At 41.1% G+C, this 22215-nt stretch overlaps 2 protein-coding genes across 3 annotated transcripts; both read left to right on the top strand.

Moving 5' to 3' along the window:
- Positions 1–165: 165 nt before the first annotated feature.
- On the top strand, positions 166–15351 carry LOC112876342. Its single transcript, XM_025940468.1, has 18 exons — positions 166–777; positions 1485–1893; positions 1985–2056; positions 2371–2433; positions 3047–3232; positions 3770–4136; positions 4627–4718; positions 5948–6697; positions 6939–7211; positions 8183–8338; positions 9492–9895; positions 10007–10472; positions 10589–10930; positions 12015–12834; positions 12923–12981; positions 13173–13634; positions 14832–14870; positions 15033–15351. Exons 1-18 carry the CDS (start codon positions 395–397, stop codon positions 15213–15215), a joined length of 5526 nt encoding a protein of 1841 aa, XP_025796253.1. The 5' UTR covers positions 166–394; the 3' UTR covers positions 15216–15351.
- A 3290-nt stretch (positions 15352–18641) lies between these two features.
- Positions 18642–22215, top strand: LOC112875797 (wall-associated receptor kinase 5-like). 2 transcript variants are annotated; one of them, XM_025939782.1, is made up of 5 exons: positions 18956–19056; positions 19268–19599; positions 19688–20200; positions 20445–20597; positions 20690–22215. In XM_025939782.1, the coding sequence occupies exons 2-5, from the start codon at positions 19317–19319 to the stop codon at positions 21931–21933; spliced, it is 2193 nt and encodes a 730-aa protein (XP_025795567.1). In that variant the 5' UTR covers positions 18956–19056; positions 19268–19316; the 3' UTR covers positions 21934–22215. The 2 variants fall into 2 exon arrangements, with proteins under 2 accessions (XP_025795559.1, XP_025795567.1); XM_025939774.1 differs by having other exon boundaries at positions 18642–19599.

Below are 22215 nucleotides of genomic sequence, written 5' to 3'. Positions count from 1 at the left end.
ATATTTTGCTACTAAAATTTATGGTTTAGATAATGTATCTATTATTTTACCATATTTTTGTAAAATTACTTTTACTTTGTTTAAATTTGGGTGCCCGTAGCAAATGTTTACTAGTATTACCGAAAACTTGTTGACCCACCGAGAGTTCATACGGGCGTAGTGTCGTACCACTACCACCGATCAGTACCCGTTCACTCTCACCGTATCCGCCGCGTCTCGCTCCCTCGCGGCCACCGGCGAAGTCGCCGCGCGGTCGCGTCCGTCACCTCCCTCCACCGAGAGCCACCTCGCAGTGTCCCGCGCACTTCTCCTCCCCGATCTCACTTCCCTCAAAGCCCCGTGCCCGATGCCGCCATAGCCAAAACCCTAAAGCCCTAAACCCCACGAAACAATCATGGATAGGCTCGTGTCGGCGGCGCTGGAGGAGGTGTGCGCGCGCCTTGCGCCGGGGATCCCCGTTGCGGACCTCTGGCCCGCGCTCCGCGGCGCGCTCGATGTCGCGGGCCTCCCGCTCGGCCCGCCCGTCAAGCGCGCCCTGTGGGCCCGCCTCCTCGCTCTCGACGTTGTCAACCTCGTCGAGGGGGAGGGGGACGGGGCGCCCGTCGCGGCCGGGGACCCCGTGGAGAAGGACGTGGAGGAGGCCGAGCGGCGGGGCGTGCGGCTGGTGGCGAGCGCGGCGATCAGGGACAACTTCCTCGGGATGTACGAACGCAGGTTCGCGAAAACGGAGCTGAGTGCCGTCCAGAAGGCGGCATTGGAGTGTGTTGCGGCAAGCAGGTGCGATCCGCCATGGGTTTTGGGCAAATATGATTGTCACGCCTTTCATTTCAGTTTCATTTATCAGTCTCAGTAGTTATTTGTGACTTGCGAACTCAGTTCTATGGAATGGAAGATTATGAATATTAATCCACTTAATTTACCTGCCTATTTGACTACCTGCAAAGGATAATTTATGTGTATGTATTTATTATGAAGCCATAGATCACGTTACCTTTCTACATCCATTCACACTACATAGAAATTTCCTTCGAAATTAAGGACTGATTATAGTATTTCTTTGCCTTCTATATAGTTTTCCCCAACCAATGCTCATCATCCCTTGTTTCCTTTCTTTTGGCTGGTCTCTGTTCAATTGATGTTTGTTTCATTTTGTTCAATTATTTCTGTGTGCTTAGTTTTCAAATGGCCCACAAAAGACGACATGTAGGGAGCCTAACATTTATATGTCTGATTTAAGGTCGCTCAGAAATCAGAGTTTTTAGCACGGTGTGATATGCTTATGAACACTGTCAGTTGTTTCCTTAATCCACAAATTAGCATAACTGACACCGTCCAACAGAATGGTTATGTGCCTTTCTTGCATGTTTGTACTATTTCCAGTTTTTAATTTGTTCACATAACGGGGTATGTTCATAGACAATTTTTTTTAATCTCGCCTTTGACTATTTTGTTTGCAGTTTCTCACATCTTTGCTTTTGTTATAGGACTTCTGGTGTAACACAGAATGAGCTTTGCAAAAATTTTAAAATGAAAGGAAACAATTTCCATTTTATTGTAAAGAGTCTTGAATCACAGCGGTTAATAGTTAGACAATCAACTATCATAAAGATGAAAGACCATGGAGCTGATAGGGAAGATACCTCACAGAATAAACAGGTTATCAATACCAATTCACTATATCTCTCCCGATATGCCAAAGACTTGAACATGACTTCACAACAAAGAATTGAGATTACAAAGCCAGAGCTACTGGGGAGCAATGAAGAGACCAATGTAGATGCTTTGCAAGAAGATGGGACTTCTGGTGTTAACTCCAAGAATGATATATCTATTTATGATTATCTTCCAGCAATGAAAGCCATATGTGATAAACTTGAAGAAGCTAGTGGAAAGGTCAATTGCGCCCACATTTTCCCCATTGAAGCTCTACTGGTATTTGCTTTAGATTTTCCAGTTTGCTAATTTGCACAATTATGTCCCCTAGGCTCTCGTTGTATCAGATATAAAAGTCGATCTCGACTACAGGATGGCATATGGGCACAGAGCATGGAGAAATGTAAGCCTGCTTGAAATCACATACGGAGTGTTTGGTTTGAGGAACCAACTTTTCCTATATATTTTGATCAACCCACAATTTTGAAGGGATGCCATCATTACTCATTTTGTACTCGGCATGTGCTTATGAGGGATGGTAGATGTGGTGGTGATGGGTGAATCAATCCTATTCCTCATACCAAACAAGTGGATTATGTTTGGATGTTCATTCAACATTCTGCTCCTCAAACCAAACACGCCATTAGTTTACATAATTTTTGATGGTACTTCCCCTCATTGTGTTACACTGTTACTGAGATGGCATATTCCTCTCAGGTATTGCATAGGCTAAGAGATGCACAACTTGTTGAAATATTTGATGCTCAAGTTGATGATAAGGTGATGTTCATCCTTGTTGCTGTTTTGCATTTTCACTTGCTACTTAATGCCACTTTTTATTTTTTTGGGGTTCATTCTCCCAGTTCCTGGTGTTTCCTGTCAGGATTGAAATGTTTAAACCTGTAACTCGAAAACTGTTGGGCTTTTATAGAAGTATAATTTGTCATTGGATTTCCAGTTAACTCGAGTACCGTATACTAGCATGATTCCGTACCCTGGTTAGATGCTACCTTAAACTTTGCATATATTTTTGTGCTGAAGAGGCAATGATGTGCAATTCCATTTCTGATTAAGCAAGATTGAAAGAGTACACAAGGTGCAAGAGCTGAGACTTTGTACATTTCAACCTAAATACATGGAATGTTATACCAGAGACCTAAATGAGAGAGAAAGCATCATCACACTCATCTTGTCCACCCTCCTAGCTTACTTCTTTTGCAACTACTTTCAGAACTGCAACAAACCTGACGCAAGATATTGTAGATGAGCTGGTTAGGCTTATAACCACATAGATGATTCAATCCGTATTGCACCGTGCCTGCTTTAATATTTTATTTTTCTGTTTCACATGCATTATTAAGCAACAAGCTATAATTTCATTTCCCTTTTTCAGGTTGTCCGCTGTTTACGTCTGCTGAAAAAATTTGATCCAAATGAATTTCAGCCGAAAAGTACAGCGTCAACTTACAAATTTGGCAAAAAAGGTCAGGCAACTGATCAAGTTCTGGAACTTCCATTAGAGAACTGTATATATGATATGATCAGTGCCGAAGGGACAAAAGGTATAACACTTGTTGAGGTACTTCTCGGAAACCTTACATTGGTGCAACTCTGTGGTATTATATGTTTTTGTTTGATAATATGCTGCACTCCTTAGCATCTATTGGTGGTTCTATTTTTCTTGTTATTGCAATTATGTTTCATCTCTAGTTGTACATGTTCTCTTTTACCTACTATTCTTTTTGATACTATATTATGGTTACTGCCTAAAACCAGATTGAAGATATTTGTTTTGCTTGGTTATCGACTTGTGGTTATGTTATTTATAGATATGGAAACATGAATAATTTCCCATGCAAACATAGAGAAGATCCTGGGGACAGAAATAGCATACTTGCTGACTCAGTATGCTTCCTAGTAAATAAAATAGATCCATGAGCAAAAGCTGCTGTCTTGAAGCCCACAATGTATTGATAATAGTAATCAGTATATAGAGAAGCTTGAGTACACATCATTATGTGATACAGTTTGGAGTTTGCTTGTGTTATCTGATGTGTGATGATATTTTTCTTATTTATCTTGAAATTAGTATAATGTCTTGTACAACTTCCCACAGATTGGCAAACGTCTTGGACACAACAATTCCAAAAGGCTCCATAAACGAGTATCATCCATGCTCAAAAAATTCAATCTAACTTGGGAAGCAGAAGTTCCAGACAAGACATCACAGTACCGAGTTTGGACTTCAGAAAACTTCTCACTCTACAAAGCTGGTACTGCTCTGCAAAATTTTGGGGTGCTATCAGAAGATTGTGATGATGATTCGGATTTGTGGTCCCTAGTTCCATCGAAAGAATCGGATCCTTCTAGCCCACATGACAATTTACTCTTGCTTGAACAAGAGAGCCACGATGAACCAATTGGACATCATATCCAGAACGATCTTGATGCTTCTACTGGAGCTTGTCAATTAGTTGAAGAAGGTATAGTGACATAGATTTGCATAATTATCTGTTTATTTTTGTTATCTTCTGTGGCTAATATCTCTGGGATTGCCACACTGCAGTAAGAGCTTGCAGTGTGCTGATTAAACAATGACCTTTTTCGACTTTAAGATCACTAATAGATCCAGAGAGCTTTATGTTTTTTAATCCTAGGAAACTTAAAGCAAATGTCTGACCAGATGTACCCATAGTTGAGCAATATGATCCATTTCAAATCCCGCATATCTTGTTTTCCCTCAAGAGTCCTATTCAAATTCGAAATCATAACGAAGGGCGTGTTCTTTGCTAGGTTATTAGATTCACAAGTATAGAAGTTAGGTCACCTAATAGTTATCTGTGTTAATTTTTTTTCAAGTAATATGGTGTGTTGATTTTGCAAACTATTACCTCTCTTTAGTCTTTGTGTAATTTAGGTTGGAGACAAAATATTATTCAACTCAATGTTTGTGATCACATGCTTTTCTTCTAGATAAACTTCCTTTGGGTCAGAGGAAGAGGCGACGGAGCCGTCCATTAACTTCTGATGATCAACGCCATAGAAGGATTCTGCACATGTTAAAGGTATCTTCCCAAGTATTTATTTTTCAATCAAGATTATTCACATAAATGATCCGTCAAATGCAAATGTGCTGTAATGTAAATTTATGCTAGTTCAATATTGAATTGTAGCACGTGATTTACTCTATACTTTGTTCTCTATATTTGATGCACTGCCTGTTTCATGTTTTAGTTGCAGGTGTTATGGATACATCAGATGTGCTGGTCTTATTTTTTTATTGTTTATTGTTGTTGTTACTTGTTTACTTTTTGTATCCATAATTTGAAACTGCATAAACAAGTTCGGTGATAGTTTTTAATTTTTCGAGTGTGTTGCATCTAAGCCAGTATGTTTTATTAATTATTTTTTTGGGGGTTGGAGAAAGTAGACTCTATGATTCAAAGATAAATAGCCCTGATTTTTGCATATGGCAGGGTGATGCGGTACCTACAATCCCCTCTATTGTTTCATATTTTTTTTTTCCAAATACCTATTTTGACTGTTCTATACCATTATGAAAGGTTTAAGGGACTGCATATTTAGGACCATGCATATTTTTGTGGTCCATGAGACAAGATCCTAATCCTATGATTGTTTTCTTTGATGAATTTCTACATGCATTCTTTCCCTTGTTACCCTAGGCAGTAGTGCAATACTACCTCCATTCGCAAATATATGATGCTTGAAAAACTGTCCAGTCAAGCCTCCAACTTTCATAAACTAATTAAATAAACTGTATGAGTTGGTCGTTTGAAAATGGTGTCATTGGATTCACCATACAATATGTTTTAGCAATATATAATAGTTTTACAATTCTACTATCATTTTCATATAAAATAACTTCCAAAGTTGCATATTGGAGGCCGCCTTCTATATTTTTGAACAGAGGGAGTGATAGTGACTACTCCCTCCGTCCCATGAAGAATGCAATTCTAGTTTTTTTCAGACAGATTAGTGGTGGTGTGAAAAAACTCTCATACCCTCATTTGTTTGCCACATGCGGTTAGTTTTGGCATGCAAATCAAATCTGACCACTTAATTAGGTAGGTACTTGAGGTCCAATTTTTAGGATTGCACTTTTTATGGGATTTTTTTCAAACATTAGGATTGCACTTTTCATGGGACGGAGGGAGTACTTAGATAATTCTCTTTTATTGTTTGTTTCCGATGAGCAACTTTCTGTTTCCTGTGTCCTTTTGTGTGCGCATTTAATCATTATGTTTGCCTTTTTTTTCCTTTTGGGCCCTTGCAGAAGAAGAAATTTGTACTAAAGGTGGAGTTACATAAATGGTTAGAGCGGCTTGAAAAGAAAGATGGAAAAATAATGGATAGGAAGACGTTGACTCGCACGTTGAATAAGCTTCAGAAAGAGGGAAGTTGCAAATGTATCAAAGTTAGTGTTCCTTTGGTTACAAATTATACTCGCAGTCGTCTCATTGATGTAGTACTGCATTCTTCTGTTGGAGACTTGTCACCAGAACTTGTGGAACAGTTTAGGATCAGACAAAGGAACTTTGATACTGAATCTCGCGCAGTTGCAGCAGCTAAAGTGAAGCAAAATCAACATACGACTGCCATAACAGGTCTGAGGATTTCACGCAGAGTTAATGTTTATAAACCATTACTATTAGAAGCTATGTATGCTAATGGATTCATTGGTGCAAAGATGATTCGGGCAAAGCTTTTCCATAAATTTCTGTGGGCATATGTCAATGCTTCTCCAGATTGGTGCAATGTGTTTGGTTGTGTCAAAGAAGGGCACTATGATAAGAGCTTTAATCAATCAAACCTGTTATTTTCAATGGAAGCAGCTACGAAAGAAATGCCTCTTGAACTCTTTCTACAAGTTGTTGGATCAGCAAAGAAAATTGATAACATGATAACTTGGTGTAGGCTTGGAAAAACACTTTCAGAAATTCCTACTGAGGAATACAACCAGCTTATGGATACTCATGCCAAAGGCCGACTCTCACGTTTAATAAATATTTTAGACAAGCTCAAGGTAATGCACTTGATGTTCGTTTCTAATATTTGTAGTTAACCATATGATAATCTAGAATCCTAGGTGCGATCCTAAAAACTTTTACTGAGCACAAATCTGAAATGCTATTCATTCTGTATGTACAACCTAATACTTGCTACATGTGTAAGATAGTGGATACTTCTACATTGTTCAATATTTAATTGCATAGACGACTAGGCTGCAGCAGACTGATGAAAACTTCTGTGGCTTTGTTTGACAGTTGGTTCAGTTTGCCAAAGAATTCATAGAAGATGCTGGTGTACCTTCAGATTCCATTCCTACACATTCGATGGAGCTCAGGCCCTACATTGAAGAACCTATACCGAGAATTCTTCCGTCGTCCCAACTGAACAATCATAAAAAAGTTCGGCATGATTTTGTGCTCTTGAAGCAGGAGTTCGTTAATTCCTATTGGGAAACATTGGAGTGTTGTTATTTGACTGCTGGCTTGGCTGAGCCATTTAGTGCGTTCCCTGGCTGTTCTGTTCCTGAGGTTTGTCACATCTGTCGTACATCATTAAGCATAGGATTATTACCTAATACTCTCCCTCCATTCTGACTAAATGTACTTAGAACTTGAATGCTCAAACTCCTCAACTTTGACAGCTAATATATAGATAAATAGTTAGATTTGCAACTATGAAAAGAAATACTTGACTGAGCTATGCGTGTTTGTTGTGGGGTTGGATTATCTTACTGGAGCCGTGGTGGACGAGAACGGTACAAGGGAAAATGGTACCTGGAGGGCCATGTAGAGAAGAGAGAGGAAAATAACTTCTTACTTGCTTTATTTGTGGGCCGCCAGCACTGCTCCGTATGTATAGAAGGCCAGCTGAAACAAACCAGTCTTAACAATTAAAGAAAAACTTTTATCACAACAAACCAATCTTATTTTACTGAACCTGACTCTTAAACAAGTAGCCAGCATCCTAAATCTAACAAGCTTACTCAGCTTGAGTCAAGCTAGCCTGCTTGTGGCGCCTAGCTTAAGTGTGGTCCCACATAACAATGTTGCATTTAAATGGACGACTCTTGACTGTATCTTTGCTAGTTCACAGCCTCCTGCTTCTGCCATCAGGGTTTGATTTCAGTACCTTACATATCTGCTATGGTGTTGCTTTTAATTGACAAGTCATTTTTCATGACCAATTGCTGCAGTGCTGTTCCCAAAAATCTCACTACTGTTAGTGCTATTTGAAACACTAATTTCCAGGATTTTGATACTCATATCGTATTTGCTCTATTTCTTGTCTGTACCTTTTGACTATACATATTCAGCTCTGCAGGTGCAAGCATATTCATTGTTTGTTACTTGTCAGAGTTGTTCTACTATCTGTTACTGAACACCATTATATTCACTGGAAGCGATACTAGCTGGAAGTGGCTAACTTATTGAGCTGTCTCTTGGATCAGAGATTTTATTTACATTGTATTGTATAATCTATGATGCTATGTTCCATGTAGGTTTCTCATCCTCGTTCATGGAGTTCACTTAGAGTCATGACTACCGAACAACGACTGGAATTGCAACAGCGTATTATGAATGTCAGCGAGAAGGGTAAAATTCCTTTTAAAGACTGTGTTAGAATAGCAAGGGAATTGAATCTCTCTGTAGAGCAGGTATGTGTAATGTGTTTGCGATCTTCCCTATTTTCATTTAGGGATCTGAATTACTATAATAATTTGATCTCATTTTGCATTTCTGTATTTCTTTAGTCGAACTACGAAAGTTTTTGTGTGCTTATTTATGATTTCTCCATGATATGAAAACCGACACCTGCAAGATTCAGAAGTCATAGAATAAAAAAATAGAAAATCAGGTGCATCTCTGCTGCAATTATGCTTTTTCTCGTCAAGTGCTCTTTCAGCAGTATGAATAAGTCAACCATGCAGACAAATTAAGGAGATCCAAATATGGAATAACTTAAAGCTATTCCCTCCATCTTTTTACTTGCCATTTTATATATGGACAATGTCTCCAGTGTATGTCTTGACCATTACTTTTCCTGAACAATTGCAATAAAAGATATTGAAAATAGAGTCAATCTGAAGTATTTTTCATGATAAATCTACTAATACTACTTTTATGTGACACATTTTAATACTTATTCGTATATTGGAGGTCAAAGTTTGACTGCACACATTTGTAGACGACATATATATGAGCATGGAGTGTCAAATGGCATGCTGCGAGCTGAGTTGGTTAGGTGGCTCTAGTAGAACTCAAGTCCTGGGTTCGACGCCCCGTGGGAGTGAATTGCAGGCTGAGGTTAAAAAAATCCCGTCTGTCCCACGCCAAAGCACAGGTCAAAGGCCCGGCCTAGGTCGTTGGTCATCTCACATGGGCTACGGTGCCACTGTGTAAGGGTGGGGCAGGGGTCCGGGGGTTTTCTCGACCTACGTGAGAATGTCTTCTCTTAGCAAATGCCTGGGGGCTGTCTTACCCCACGTAGGTCGAGTTTTTAAATGGCATGGTGCAACCACCAAAATTCTCTTACAGCAAAGTAGGAGTCAAGAGTGGAAATATTGCAATAACCAATTTTTTCATTTCCTGGATGGACAAACATTGTGGCAGACATTGTAACAGGACGCTTCACAAGGAAACAGACAAATAATGCGAGATAGAGGGTTTACTACATTGAATTGTATCATTATCCTGTGCTCTCTCCCTTTTAAATGCTCTATCTTTCCGTACTGATTGGCATTTTTATCTGTTTATTCTGTATATGGTCCCTTCTCAGTGTTAGATTAACACGATTGGTTTCTTATGTAGGTGCTTCGCCTTTCATATGAAAGGCAATCTCGGCTTCGTGAACAGCCCAGCATTACTGCTAAACAAAAGCAGCAAAAAGTTAGATCTGGATTGACTTCTGAGAAAAGAAAGAGATCTGCTGATGAGATCACCCTGAAGTTCTTTAAACGAAAAGTACAAGCTTGTGGATCTGTTGAACAAATATCGGACCAGTCTACTCTTGATGAGGAAGTACCAGAGACAATCTCTTCATCACCCACTGACCAAACAAACCAAAGTGATCAGCCGGTGTCCAGAACTGGCAGTACTTCTACACACCATGCAGATGAAGATAGGGAAAGCAGTCCAGTGATCAGTCGATCTACTATCCTAAGAAAAACCTGCATGAGAAGTAAAAGATTCTTGTGGACATATGAATCCGATAGGTATTATTTTTTTCAGTGTGCCCATTCTTGTTTTGAAATATATTTCTAAACCTTAATACTAGAGTTAAAGGTTATGCGTGATAGTCCTGATTTTTTTATTATTATTTGCAGAAAACTGCTGATGATATACATCAGAATGCGTGCAATACTTGGAGCAAGATATTATCGTGTAGCTTGGAACTCTCTCTCTGACCTTCCAGCTCCACCGAATACATGTCGTAGAAGGATGGCAATACTGAAGGGAAATGAAAACATAAGAGGAGCTGTGATGTGCATATGTAACCTTCTTGGGAAACGTTATACTAGATACCTTGAAAAGGAAAGGAGATCAAAAAAGAGAAGATTGCTTCCTCAGATTTCAGAAAGTAGTAATGAAACCAGTTTGGATTCAGATTCTGAGCAATTCAATTGGGATGACTTCGAAGTTCCAGAAATAAAGAGTGCACTTAATGAAGTCCTTGAATTAATTCGGACAGAAAAAGTGGACCAGACCAAGAGAGTTGGGGCCAAGAATGAAAAGAACAATAATAATGATGATGATGTCACGAAGAACACGATAAGTTTGCAGGAACTATCGGTGAGTAATTTCTACATTTAAGATCAACTGCCAACATATATATATATATAAAATGATTTTCCACTTAAGAATAATCATTACTTTTTAATAATGATTTTCTGCTTCAAAATAATCAGGCTACACGAGGTAAAACAAAAACAAGAACTCCAGTTCCAGAAAGTGGATTCTGTGATCAGGAAAAAATCTGCAGAGACTCGAATGAAGTCCAACCCAGTGAAAGCATGGATGTTCGCTGCAAACCTCAAGAAAAGACCATTAAGGACCACAGAAATAAGATTATTGAAAGAGGTGTACGGAAATCATTGCCCGTTGCAAATGCATTGGAGCTTTTGAAGTTAGTATTCCTCAGCAGATCATCAGGATCAGATGTACAAGCTTCACTAGCGGCAACACTGCAGCTTTATTCAGAGAGCGAGATTTTTACTGCCGTTTCCCTCCTTAAAGAAAAAAATTTCTTGGTTAGTATTTGGAACTTATTTTCCTTTGGTATATTTGTTCTTCAATATGCTGTGCCCGACTTAGATATTTTGAAATTTGATTGGCATTAGGGGTATGTTTGGTGTATGACCCACGTGAGCCTTACCAAATTTTGGGTCTTCTAAACTCCAGGTCCCGGGTGATGCCAATACATAGGCAAAGTTTGAGTGTTTGGTTTGTAGCCATACCAATTTGTGGGCAATGCCAAAACTGGTAGAGAAAGTAGTGTTTGGATTGTAGCCATGCCAAAGTTTGTCCAAACTAGTGAATGTGACATATGGGGTCTCATACTATTTAATTGTTTTTCCTTGTCAAAATATAGCCAAGCGGGGTCTTGTTTTGTAGTTTTTATTACAAAGAATATTATGGTGCAAACAGCCCGTAAAACAGTTACGCCATCTTCATAAGATAAATTCATTTCAAGTGTTGGTGCGCAAAAACCTCGTCATGATCTCTTCCTCCATTTTGAGCATTGTTGGTGCTGCCAAATTTTCCATGGTAACGCCAAACTTTGGTGCCAATCCAAATTTCCAAACAGCAGCCAGTATGTTTTTGTAATAGCAAACTTTGGCAAGGGTTAGGTTGGCATGAACAAAACAGCCCCTAGTTTATGCAGAATGACAAATAGATGGCTATATGCTGAACTAAGACTTTATATTCAAAGTTAAGCTTGATTTAATACCCAGAATGACAAATAGCGAACTTTGTTTTATCTTGCAGTGAACTGTGATCTAAGTTAGGTTTTCTCAGTGCTGACACTTTGATACCAAAATACACTTATGCTCTTATTGTAGTTTCCTTTGGCTTTTATTTTCCTTATGGTATAAGCAGTCGAACCACTTTGAAGAATCTTCTACGAATTTCTTAGGTTGTTCTGAAAGGATCATTTTTTTTCCTATTTAGCATCTTTGTTCATGCTATTTGAAATAATGCTACGAAGGGTATGGAATATTTAATTCTCACCTAACCAAATAGTGGAATTGGATGTTACTTTTTTTAAGTGGCTCGTGGTTCAAAGCCGCAGTTATTCTTGTACATCCATTCATGTTTCCCCCCATTTCACAGGTTACTGGGAGTGGAGGGAAGCCATACACCCTTTCTTCAAAGTTCTTAACCAATGCTTGTACTTCACCCTTCCCATTTGGTTCAGGAAGAAAGGCTTTTGAATTTTCTAATTGGCTTATAACGCAGCAAAAGAATGCTACAGACAATGGAATTTATCTGTATCCAGATATACAATGTGGAGAAATTGTTCATCTTTTCTCTCTGCTTTTGTCGGGAAAGCTATTCATTTTACCTTTCTTGCCTAGTGATGGAGTTGGCGAGGCTGATGAGCCTAACAGCTCTACCGTAGACACCGGCGGATTGGTTGACAGTAGTCAGAAGCGCAAGGCTGATATGATGAAACAGAAAAGCGGAAAGGCTAAGAAACACAAGCCTTTGCCGAAGATAGAAAGCGACTTTTGCTACCGCCGGGAGAAAGGATTCCCTGCAATCCAAGTTGGTCTAGATCTTGAGAGAATTCAAACAAGCAATCGCATGGAAGAATTACACGATAAAGAATGCCTTGTTTTTACTTCAAGCAGGGCAATGATTAACGAGGATGTTGATTTGCATGTAGAAAGGCACAGCATGCCATCGTTTTCAAATCACTCAAGTTCATATAGGCATTTATTGTCTGAATCTCAGTTGGAGAACTCTTATAGTGGATGGCCTTGGGATGCTATGAAAAAATATGCGGAAGAGTTACCGTCAGTATCTGAGCACCAAAATGAATCATTCACATGGTCCTCTGATCTGTTCAGGAGTGCATTTTGTGTTATTCATCAAGCTGGCGAACAAGGAGTTACTTTGAGAGAATTGTCACAGGCACTGCATTCATTAGGTACTTGATACGCTTATGCGCAAATATTTTTCATATAGTTTCTTAATGACAACCATTGTTAGTGTCTTTTTTGTTCTTAACTGTGCAGCCATGCAATTGGTCTACAGAATTGTTGATACGCTCAAGAGATTTCAGCTGGCTATTGAGGTAAAGCTGTAACATTCAGTATATGTTAATCCTGTAGGTGTGGTTTAAATGATACTGTTGTTTCCACTGGTTATAAATGCATTATAAGCATGTTAGTATGTTACTCTATTCATGCTTCTTTCTTGTCATTTTTTGTTCATTCACTTGTACTCCATTAGCTAATGGGTGGGATTCATTCAATTGCTTCATAGGTCAATGCATATGATGGTGTTCAGATCGTGGACTCGTTACATTTGTCAAAGTATCGTATAACCACACTTGCAGAATGCAATCCTTGCAGCTGCTCAGGTCCTCCAACTTCTCAAGTTGTGGATAATGGAGACCCCAAAAATCTACTGAAAGAGAAGCATACCATGCCTATTAATTTTCCTGGGCCTATAAAAATGCTTAGTGATGGGCACACAGTGACCATAATTAATGTTCAAAGCAAGTTGAGCTCAGCTCATATTTACAGCAAAAATCCTGGGGATGATGAAAGGCCATCTACTCCAATAGAGTACAAGGAGAGTAGTTGCTATCATGATTGTGGAGGGCATATTTATCAGCCTATATTACCATGGATAAATGGTGATGGTAGCACTAATAGCACTGTTTATGAAGGTTTAAGTCGCCGAGTAATTGGTTATGTCATGCACTATCCTGGAGTAATGGAGGTGTGTTTGCTTTTCTTTATACCTTTTTTCTTCAACAGGAAATTTATGTTTTGCTTGCTTATGTGGTCTACAATAAGTTTTCCATTACACTGGGTGACATTGTTGGCCACAATATCCTTTATTTAGGAAAACAATATTCATTTTTGAGAAGAGTTTAGGTAGGTAGTATCTAGTGAAGGCACCAGGTAAGTTTTAAACAATTCTAGGAGTATACATGTTTGATATTTGAATTTGTATTAATCAATCTCAGCCCTGAGTTTCAAATTCAGGGTATCAAAATCAAGTTCCACACATGTTATTACCATCTTTGGAATTATTCCAATTTTACAATGTGATGTTTGAATGCTTGAATGTCTGGAATACTGAAAAATCGCTTTGGCTTTGAAAATCTGATGGGAGTAATCTACTCATATTAGGAAACCAGTAAAAATAAAAGAACTAATAGAATGCTTAAGGATCTGAGATTGAGTACCCGTGTACAGTTAGCTGGAGGCCCACATTTCTCCAATGCAGTGCTTGGTATTTTTGTACCTCATCAGTTTACGAGTGCTACTAATCTTTTACCACTTTATTTGTTGACAAATACTAGGCAGCATCCTTGTATATTGCATGCTCTTGAAAGAGTCACTTTTGTGATAGAGATGTAGTTAGTTATGAAGAGCATTTTGGTCACACTGTATAAGTAGTGGGCCCTTAGGTAACTCATATTTGCTCAAAGTTGACAAATATTCGTGAATGGGAGATTGTAGACGTATTACCTTTACTTGCTCTTACATGGACCAATGCACCATATTTTAGTTTTTTATGTTGACTTCAGTAGGAACAAATCATAATGTAAGCTGTTGGATTATTTGAAATTATGTACCTTGTACTCCCTTCTCCATTGGACACTGATTCTGTAAGCTTGTGCCTCATCCTGAAAACCTTGGCTCCACTGTTATAAAAGTTTCTGGTGATGGATGTAAATGTTTACAACCCAATTATAGATACAAGACCTTATACTTGTCATGTGATATAGTTCGTTGGTCTACATCAGGCTATCCTTTCAGTGTTGTCACTGAAAAATGACTCATTCACAAACATTCATTGGTTATTGTTCCATTATTCAAGTTTTTAAAATAAAATAAAGGATTTGTCGTTATCGACATTGTTATTTTAGAGGTTCTAATTGTGTGATTTGCTCTTATTGTGTTACAGGAAGATCTTATCCATCGGATGGATGTATTGAATCCCCAGGTATCTGGCCCATTCTCTATTTCCTGTACTTTCCTTTTACTGATCTTGCAGAAGAGATGCCAACCAAACTCCATCAGATAGAAGAAAGTTGAAATACAAACATGTTCTGACTCGCTGAATGCTGCTTTCTTGCTTGATTGGCTTTGCATTACCTTTTTGCAGACTTGCCGGACCCTGTTGGAGAAGTTGTCACACGATGGGCACCTTCACGTTCGGGTGTTTGAAGAGCCTGTGCCTACAGCTCCGACCATGCTGCGGGCCCTGTTCAAGCAAGACCCCAGTAAAGAACCACCCAGCTGTAGAAAGCGCTACTTCGCTAATCCAATGAGCACATCCCAGCTGTAAGAGGGTATGAACTTTGTTCTAAGTTCACTGTCGTGAGCGGGTCATGGCAGGAATGATTAAACGTTAGCCTCTCCGGAAGTGTACTTGTACTATCCTTGGTGCTTACAGAACTGGGCCATCGCTTTGTCATTGTTCAGGCCGAGGTGTCATTTCCTCCAGTCCAGGGCCGAGCATAGTCTTAGCGTCGCATGAGCGCGCACGGGATGCAGATCTAACGAGTTATCATTGTCTTAGGAGTTGATCCCAGTGGTAGACATTTTGGCCGCAGGTGCTGGAGCTACGAGACACGTGTCAAGTGTTGAAGCGGGTCAGCAGTAACCGCGTGATATTCTGCTGATGCTCACGGTTGCTGTGCCGCAATCATTGGCCGCTGATCCATGCGCCCCTCTGATGACCATTGGAGTCATCACTCGCTCCTCTTCGGAAGAGGGCGCCGGCAAAAAAAATAGCGGGCTTGTTCACGCGAGACATATTGTTCCTGATAGGAATTGGTTAGGAGGGGGGCTGATCCAAGATCTTTAATATTTGTATTTTTTTAATCTTCCATTGATTTTCTAGCCTTGGACCAAGGGCTGCAGCCCGGACAGCCCGACCCCTGGGTCCGTCACTGTTCCTGATCAGACGAGGACGCCTACAGTGAAGGGCTCAGCTCCTCCACCTTGCGCGCACCATCGGCCAGCGGGAGTGCCACGGCTGGAAGGGGGTGGTCCAAGGGTGCGGAGTGCGGAGCGATCCACTCGATCCTACGGTTGCTGAGGTTCTGAATCGCTGTGCCTGCACCGTTTCATGGATCGAATTAGGGTCCCATTAGGATCGTTTTCATGGAGTAGTAAAATGTACGTGCGGCACGCACGTGATATACTATTTCACACATATTCTATATTTATTCAAAGATTACACAAATACACAGATTAGTAGAGCAGAAAAATGACCATTTAACTCTTATAATCATCATCATTTCTTCAGCGTGCAACTTGATCTTTATTTAGCAATATGGTTGTCCTGTGAGAGAAGTCAGAGGACTTATTGCATTATCATTTAGCAACATTGTAGAGGTAAAACGTTTTAACTTTATCACTTGTGGTAGGTGGGTATGTATTAAAGAGAATGGTGCAAGATTTAGTTTTCCTTTTGTACCCTATTACTGACTTTCTAGTACAGGCAGTCCATTGAACACCTTAGCAGAATGGCATAGCAGCAGGACTGCAATGCATCGCCGTACCCTGTATCCAAGTTCCATTCCGTGTGGACGTAGGGGCCGATGTGGGGGTGGACGTAGAGGCCGTCCTGCTTGACGAGCTTGACGAAGCGGATGAGGTCATATGGGTCAGCGAAGTAGTACTGCCCTTGCGCTGGCTCATGGCCGTTCCGGACGACGTAGGTCTGGATTCGGAGCTGCACATGCCATCGCCTGCTCGTGGCCGTCCTTGGCCTTCATGATCAGCCTGGGCCACGTCTGCATTCGATTCGGAGTTGGAGCTGCACAGGCCATCGCCGCCTGCGGGGCCCCATAGCAGATGGCGCGTGCGGAGGCGACGCAGGAAACGACGAGCATCCAGTGTCCCGCGATGCGACCTGTGGAAGGTATTTTGCAGAGCGCAAAGGAGCAGAACTGTCGCGGATTTGAAGCGTCGCGTGCGGTGATGCGCCAGGGAGTCTGGCAAGCGGGGTGATTTGGCTAGGTGAGTGCCGCCGCTGGGATTGAGGTGGGCGCGGGCGATCTCCTGCTGCCGCCGCGCCTCCTCCTATCGGGGATGGGCCGCGCTTTGGTTGAGGAGACGGGAGCAGGGAGGGTAGGGGGTGGCGGACAGATTAAAGGATCACGGATGGGGAGGGAAGGGGAGGAGTGCAAGAGTGCGGCAGAGAAGAGGAAACAGATGACAAGCGATTGACGGGAGTCGACAAGTGGGTACGCGCGGGCGGAACAAACCAGTGGTGAGAAAAAAAATCATTCTTTTGGCAGAAATATCTCCGAACCTTCAATTTCTACGAGTCTACCCTCGCTCCCACCTCCCTCGACCCTGACAGGTGGGTCCAACATGAGGCGTATGGCGAGCTTAATTTGGGTGAGAAACATTTTCAAAAGTTTTTGATCTTTACAGTATAGATTGGTTCAATAAAATGTTTGGTCAATATTAATCACGCACATCTTTAGCTGTTGATTTTTTCTCGAAGACATATGAGATCTACGTGTTATTTTGTTGGAGAGGAAAAAAAGTGCAAACACCGACACAAACCCACACACGCTAACACAAACTCTTTAGTTGTCGATGACCGCTAGCTTGCGTGGACCATACGCCAACACAAACTCTTTAGCTGTCATGACTGCTAGCTTACGTGGACCATACGGCGGGTGGTTTTCAGCCCCTTGTCGATATTCCCCAATCCAATAATCATCCCTGCTGTAAGGATTGTGATATGTGTGGGCTAAGTGCTGTAATCGTTTGCGAATGAATTTATTATCTTTGTGATGTATTTCGGTAGGCTTCACGGGTGCTCACATCACATATGGTAACTTGTGAGAAGACTCCGCAGATCAACGCGCGAAGATGTCAAATGAGATATAAATGTGAAAATTACGTCAGTAGTGGTATGTACAGACTTCTGTCAATATCGAGTTTACCCCTGGTGAGGTTTGTTAATAGACTCGAAAGGTTTAGTTTACGTGATGATGATCAGGACGTAGTAGTGCAGGAAAAGGGTGACGGTATATGTTCTAATCCCACTCGTAAAATTATGGAAACTAAAGCATAGTAAATTAGTAATGCGAGTTGCTTTTGGTCTGAAAATATATCATCCATATTGTGGGTTTCCTAATCAACACTTTGATTTTCAACCACCCAAGGCTACCAGTTGATAGAGGATGTTTTAGAGAAACTGATTAGCAATAGAAAACAATTTCCATCAGTGAGTAAAAGTAAAAAAACTACTGCATGCTCTCTTTAGTGTACAGCTGGAGTAGCAGCATATATATATATATATGTACCAAAAATCTTCGAATGGTACACCAAAATTTGATGTTACGTAGCCAAATTTCCACCAAGAGTCGGGGATCCAATCCTGGCTGGGAGCTACATGGGGAAGAAGTGCACGAAAAAAAAAAAATCTCCGATTGCTGACCAGAAGGTGGCAATTCAAAGTCTACTCCGGTCAACTCTCTCGCTGTAGCACTATCACCCTTCGAAGGTGACCTGGTGAAAACGACGCACTGATATGGCCACAAAACTACCAGAGCTCTCGCCATCCACAGTTAGCAGTAGCGATAGCGCGCGCGTGACGGACCCGGCAGGGGCGACGACCGCGTGGCATGTGATTGGACGGTACGTAGCGTGTGCTTAGGGCCATGCAATGTGCTTGCTGAGTGCTAGATTCTGCTCATCTTACCTCAGGGACGCCTTTATAGTCTCTACGCTTGCACAAAGAAGCCTAACAGCATGCTGTCTCTGAATAGGCGTAGTTCCCGTAGGACACCAGCACCACGCAGGCAAGCTGACTGGCGTAGCGATGAGCTCCGATGGAGAAATAGTTTGCGCCATGGCTTTCGTGCTGGCATGCTTGGCTGCCATGCCACCTGCATCCGCAGCCTCGGGAGACGGAGGGCTACTGCATATCGCTTCGGCCGCCTCACTAGCTCACTGCCCCTCTAGCTGCGGCGACGTCGACATCTCCTACCCCTTCGGCATAGGGGCCGGCTGCTTCCGGCAAGGCTTCGAGCTTACCTGCAACCACGCCACTCAGCCTCCAGAGCTGTTTTTGGGCAACAGCACAACTCAGATTACTTCCATGTATGGTAGTCGTTTCGTTGAGGCCCCTATGTTCTTCAACGTTACCTCGGGATCAGGTACGAACAACTACAATATATCCTGGAACACCCCGGCTAAGGGTATAACTATCTCCGGCCAATTTAACACTTTCTACGCCGTTGGCTGTGATTTCGATGTCAAGTTGTTCGATAATGTGGGAAACCCCATCGGCTCCTGCATGAGTAGGTGCCGCGGCGAGGTACTCCCGAATCAAAGATCTTGTAATAATATCGGTTGCTGTTTTATCAGTTTAGAACAGGACATCTCAGGTTTTCATGCAACAATTGTTCGGGATGGTATGGCAGCACGATCAGATTCTGTGCACCCTGGCATAATCGCTTCCATGGGCAAAAGTGATGCGTCGAACTATGCTTTATTACCATGGACAAATGCAAGGAAGCTTCCTGGTTTGCTTGAGTTTGCCATCATGGACCAACCAAGCTGCGAAAGAGCGCAAACGAATAAGGCAAGTTATGCTTGTGCCACCAACAGCGATTGTGCAATCGCGTCATATGGAGGTTACACCTGTTACTGCAATAATAACGGCCAATTCAATCCTTACCTTTCGGAAGGATGCACAGGTTCTCCCTGCTTGTTTTTCTCCAAAACATCAACATATTTAACTTCAATCCTCTTGTTCTTACTCGCTGTTAATCTATTATGGTGCAGATTACAACCCCGAGCCTAAAGAACAATGCTTGAGGTCATGTGGAAATATGAGCATTCCCTTCCCTTTCGGGCTCGAAGACGGTTGTTTTGGAAACGAAAGGTTCCAACTTAATTGTACAGCAGGTAACACGCTTTTCAGCGCAGGAGCTGGACAATATCGCGTTATTAGTGTGTCAGTAGAAGATGGGACTCTGACTGTCAGCAACGTGCTAAACAATGCAAGCTCCGGGAAAGAAGTGGTAGTAGCTAATGTCGAACAAGTTGGAGCATCTTACCTAGTGGGTAGTCCTGTAGAAGATGCATTTGATTTTTCTATGGAATATGATATTGTTATAAGATGGGCAATAACCAACTCGACTTGTCACAAAGCTAAGCAGAGTATCACCAGCTACGCATGTCGCAGCGTATACAGTTCTTGCCATGACGTAACCCATGGTGTAATCTTTATGGGATATCGTTGCAATTGTTCTTCTGGTTACAAAGGAAACCCATACATACTGGATGGTTGCCAAGGTATCTCTCCCTCCCTCCCTCCCTCCCTCCCTCCCTCTCAGTATGTGCTACAGTACTAACATCTTCATACCCCAAAATTAAGAAAAATCATTTAATTTACATACTCATAACAGAGTTTTAATTTGTACACAGAGACTATAAATCAGATAGGATATCTAACCATGGGATTTTTTAAGCAGCTAGTAACGCAATAATATATCTATACAAAAACATATATATTGAATAACAAATGAGTTATCTACAGATATCAATGAATGCTTAGCGCCAAACTCTTGCAATGGTATATGTCAAAACACTCCTGGAAGTTATAAATGCACACCATGCCCTCATGGTAAGGAGTTTGATTCAACAAAGAGTCGGTGTGCTATATCAACGAAGCAACGGAATCTTCTTCTGGGTAAGCTATAGCAAACAAAATCCCCTTGCAATTACGATTTGCATTGTAAACATTAACATGATTTCATAACAACAGCAAATTCATATCTATAGGTACTGCAGTTGGAACTGGTTGTGGCCTTGGCTCCATAGTTATTGCATTAGGTGTAATTGTACTCGCCAATAAGTGGAAAAAAGGCATCCAAAAGAGAATTCGACGGGCATACTTCAAGAAAAATCAAGGTCTGTTATTGGAGCAACTGATCTCAGATGAAAATGCTACAAGCAAAACAAAAATATTCTCATTGGAGGAACTAGACAAGGCGACCAACAACTTTGATGCTACTCGTGTTCTTGGTCGTGGAGGACATGGCACAGTTTATAAAGGGATTCTATCTGACCAACGTGTGGTGGCCATAAAAAAATCCAAAATAGTGGAACAAATGGAGATAGATCAATTTATAAATGAGGTTGCTATTTTGTCTCAAATCATCCATCGCAATGTGGTGAAACTGTTTGGTTGCTGCCTAGAAGATGAGGTGCCCTTGCTTGTCTATGAGTTCATTTCAAACGGCACGCTACACGAACTTCTTCACATGGATACTACAGTTAAATGCTTGCTATCATGGGATGATCGCCTTCGGATTGCAATGGAAGCAGCAGGGGCACTAGCTTATCTACACTCGGCTGCTTCAATACCAATTTTCCACAGAGACGTGAAGTCTTCCAATATACTCTTGGATGACAGCTACACAACCAAGATTTCTGATTTTGGTGCTTCAAGATCTCTTTCACTTGACGAAACTCATGTGGTGACAATTGTCCAAGGGACATTTGGTTACTTGGATCCAGAGTATTATCATACTGGTCAACTAACGGAGAAGAGTGATGTGTATAGCTTTGGAGTAATACTTGTCGAACTTTTGACAAGAAAGAAGCCAATTTTTGTCAATGATTTAGGAGCAAAACAAAGCCTATCCTATTATTTCATTGAAGGACTTCAGGAAGGGTCTCTTGTACGAATGCTGGATTCACAAGTTTTGGAAGAGGCGGACCAGGAAGAGATTAATGAAATTGCCTCACTCACAGATGCATGCTTAAGGACCAAAGGAGGGGAGAGACCAACTATGAAAGAAGTAGAGATGAGGTTGCAATTCCTAAGAACAAAAAGGCTGAGAAAAAGACAATGTTTACATGAAAAAGATGGAGATATTGAGCCTTTGTTATGCCCAGAAGCTAAGAACCCACATAAACATATGAATATTGACAATGATGCCCATATAACTCATCAAGGGATGTCCGGGTGCTACAGTTTGGAGCAAGAATTTGCATCTTCATTATTCGGGATGCCACGCTAACTACATTTGTGCAAGATAACCACCAAGCGCTTGCTTTGGTATTGAACACATCTGAGATAGCATATCTTATAGTAAGGGATCACATTATAGTTAATTAGCTTCCTTTAGATCAGACTATATCACCTAGATACATTTTATGTGTATGATCGATGTATCGTATACCACGTGTCTTGTGTAGATGCATATAAGTACAACATGAGTCACTGTATTAGAGACCTGGTTGAATAAGAACACAGTGGTGGTTGCCAACGAGTCCAATAATAATTTGATGTCAATTGCAAA

This window comes from Panicum hallii, chromosome 1 (genome assembly GCF_002211085.1).
Source record: "Panicum hallii strain FIL2 chromosome 1, PHallii_v3.1, whole genome shotgun sequence".
NCBI classification, from domain to species: Eukaryota; Viridiplantae; Streptophyta; class Magnoliopsida; order Poales; family Poaceae; genus Panicum; species Panicum hallii.
Note: the sequence above shows the minus strand (reverse complement) of the source record. Positions and strands in the feature narration are given on the sequence as shown.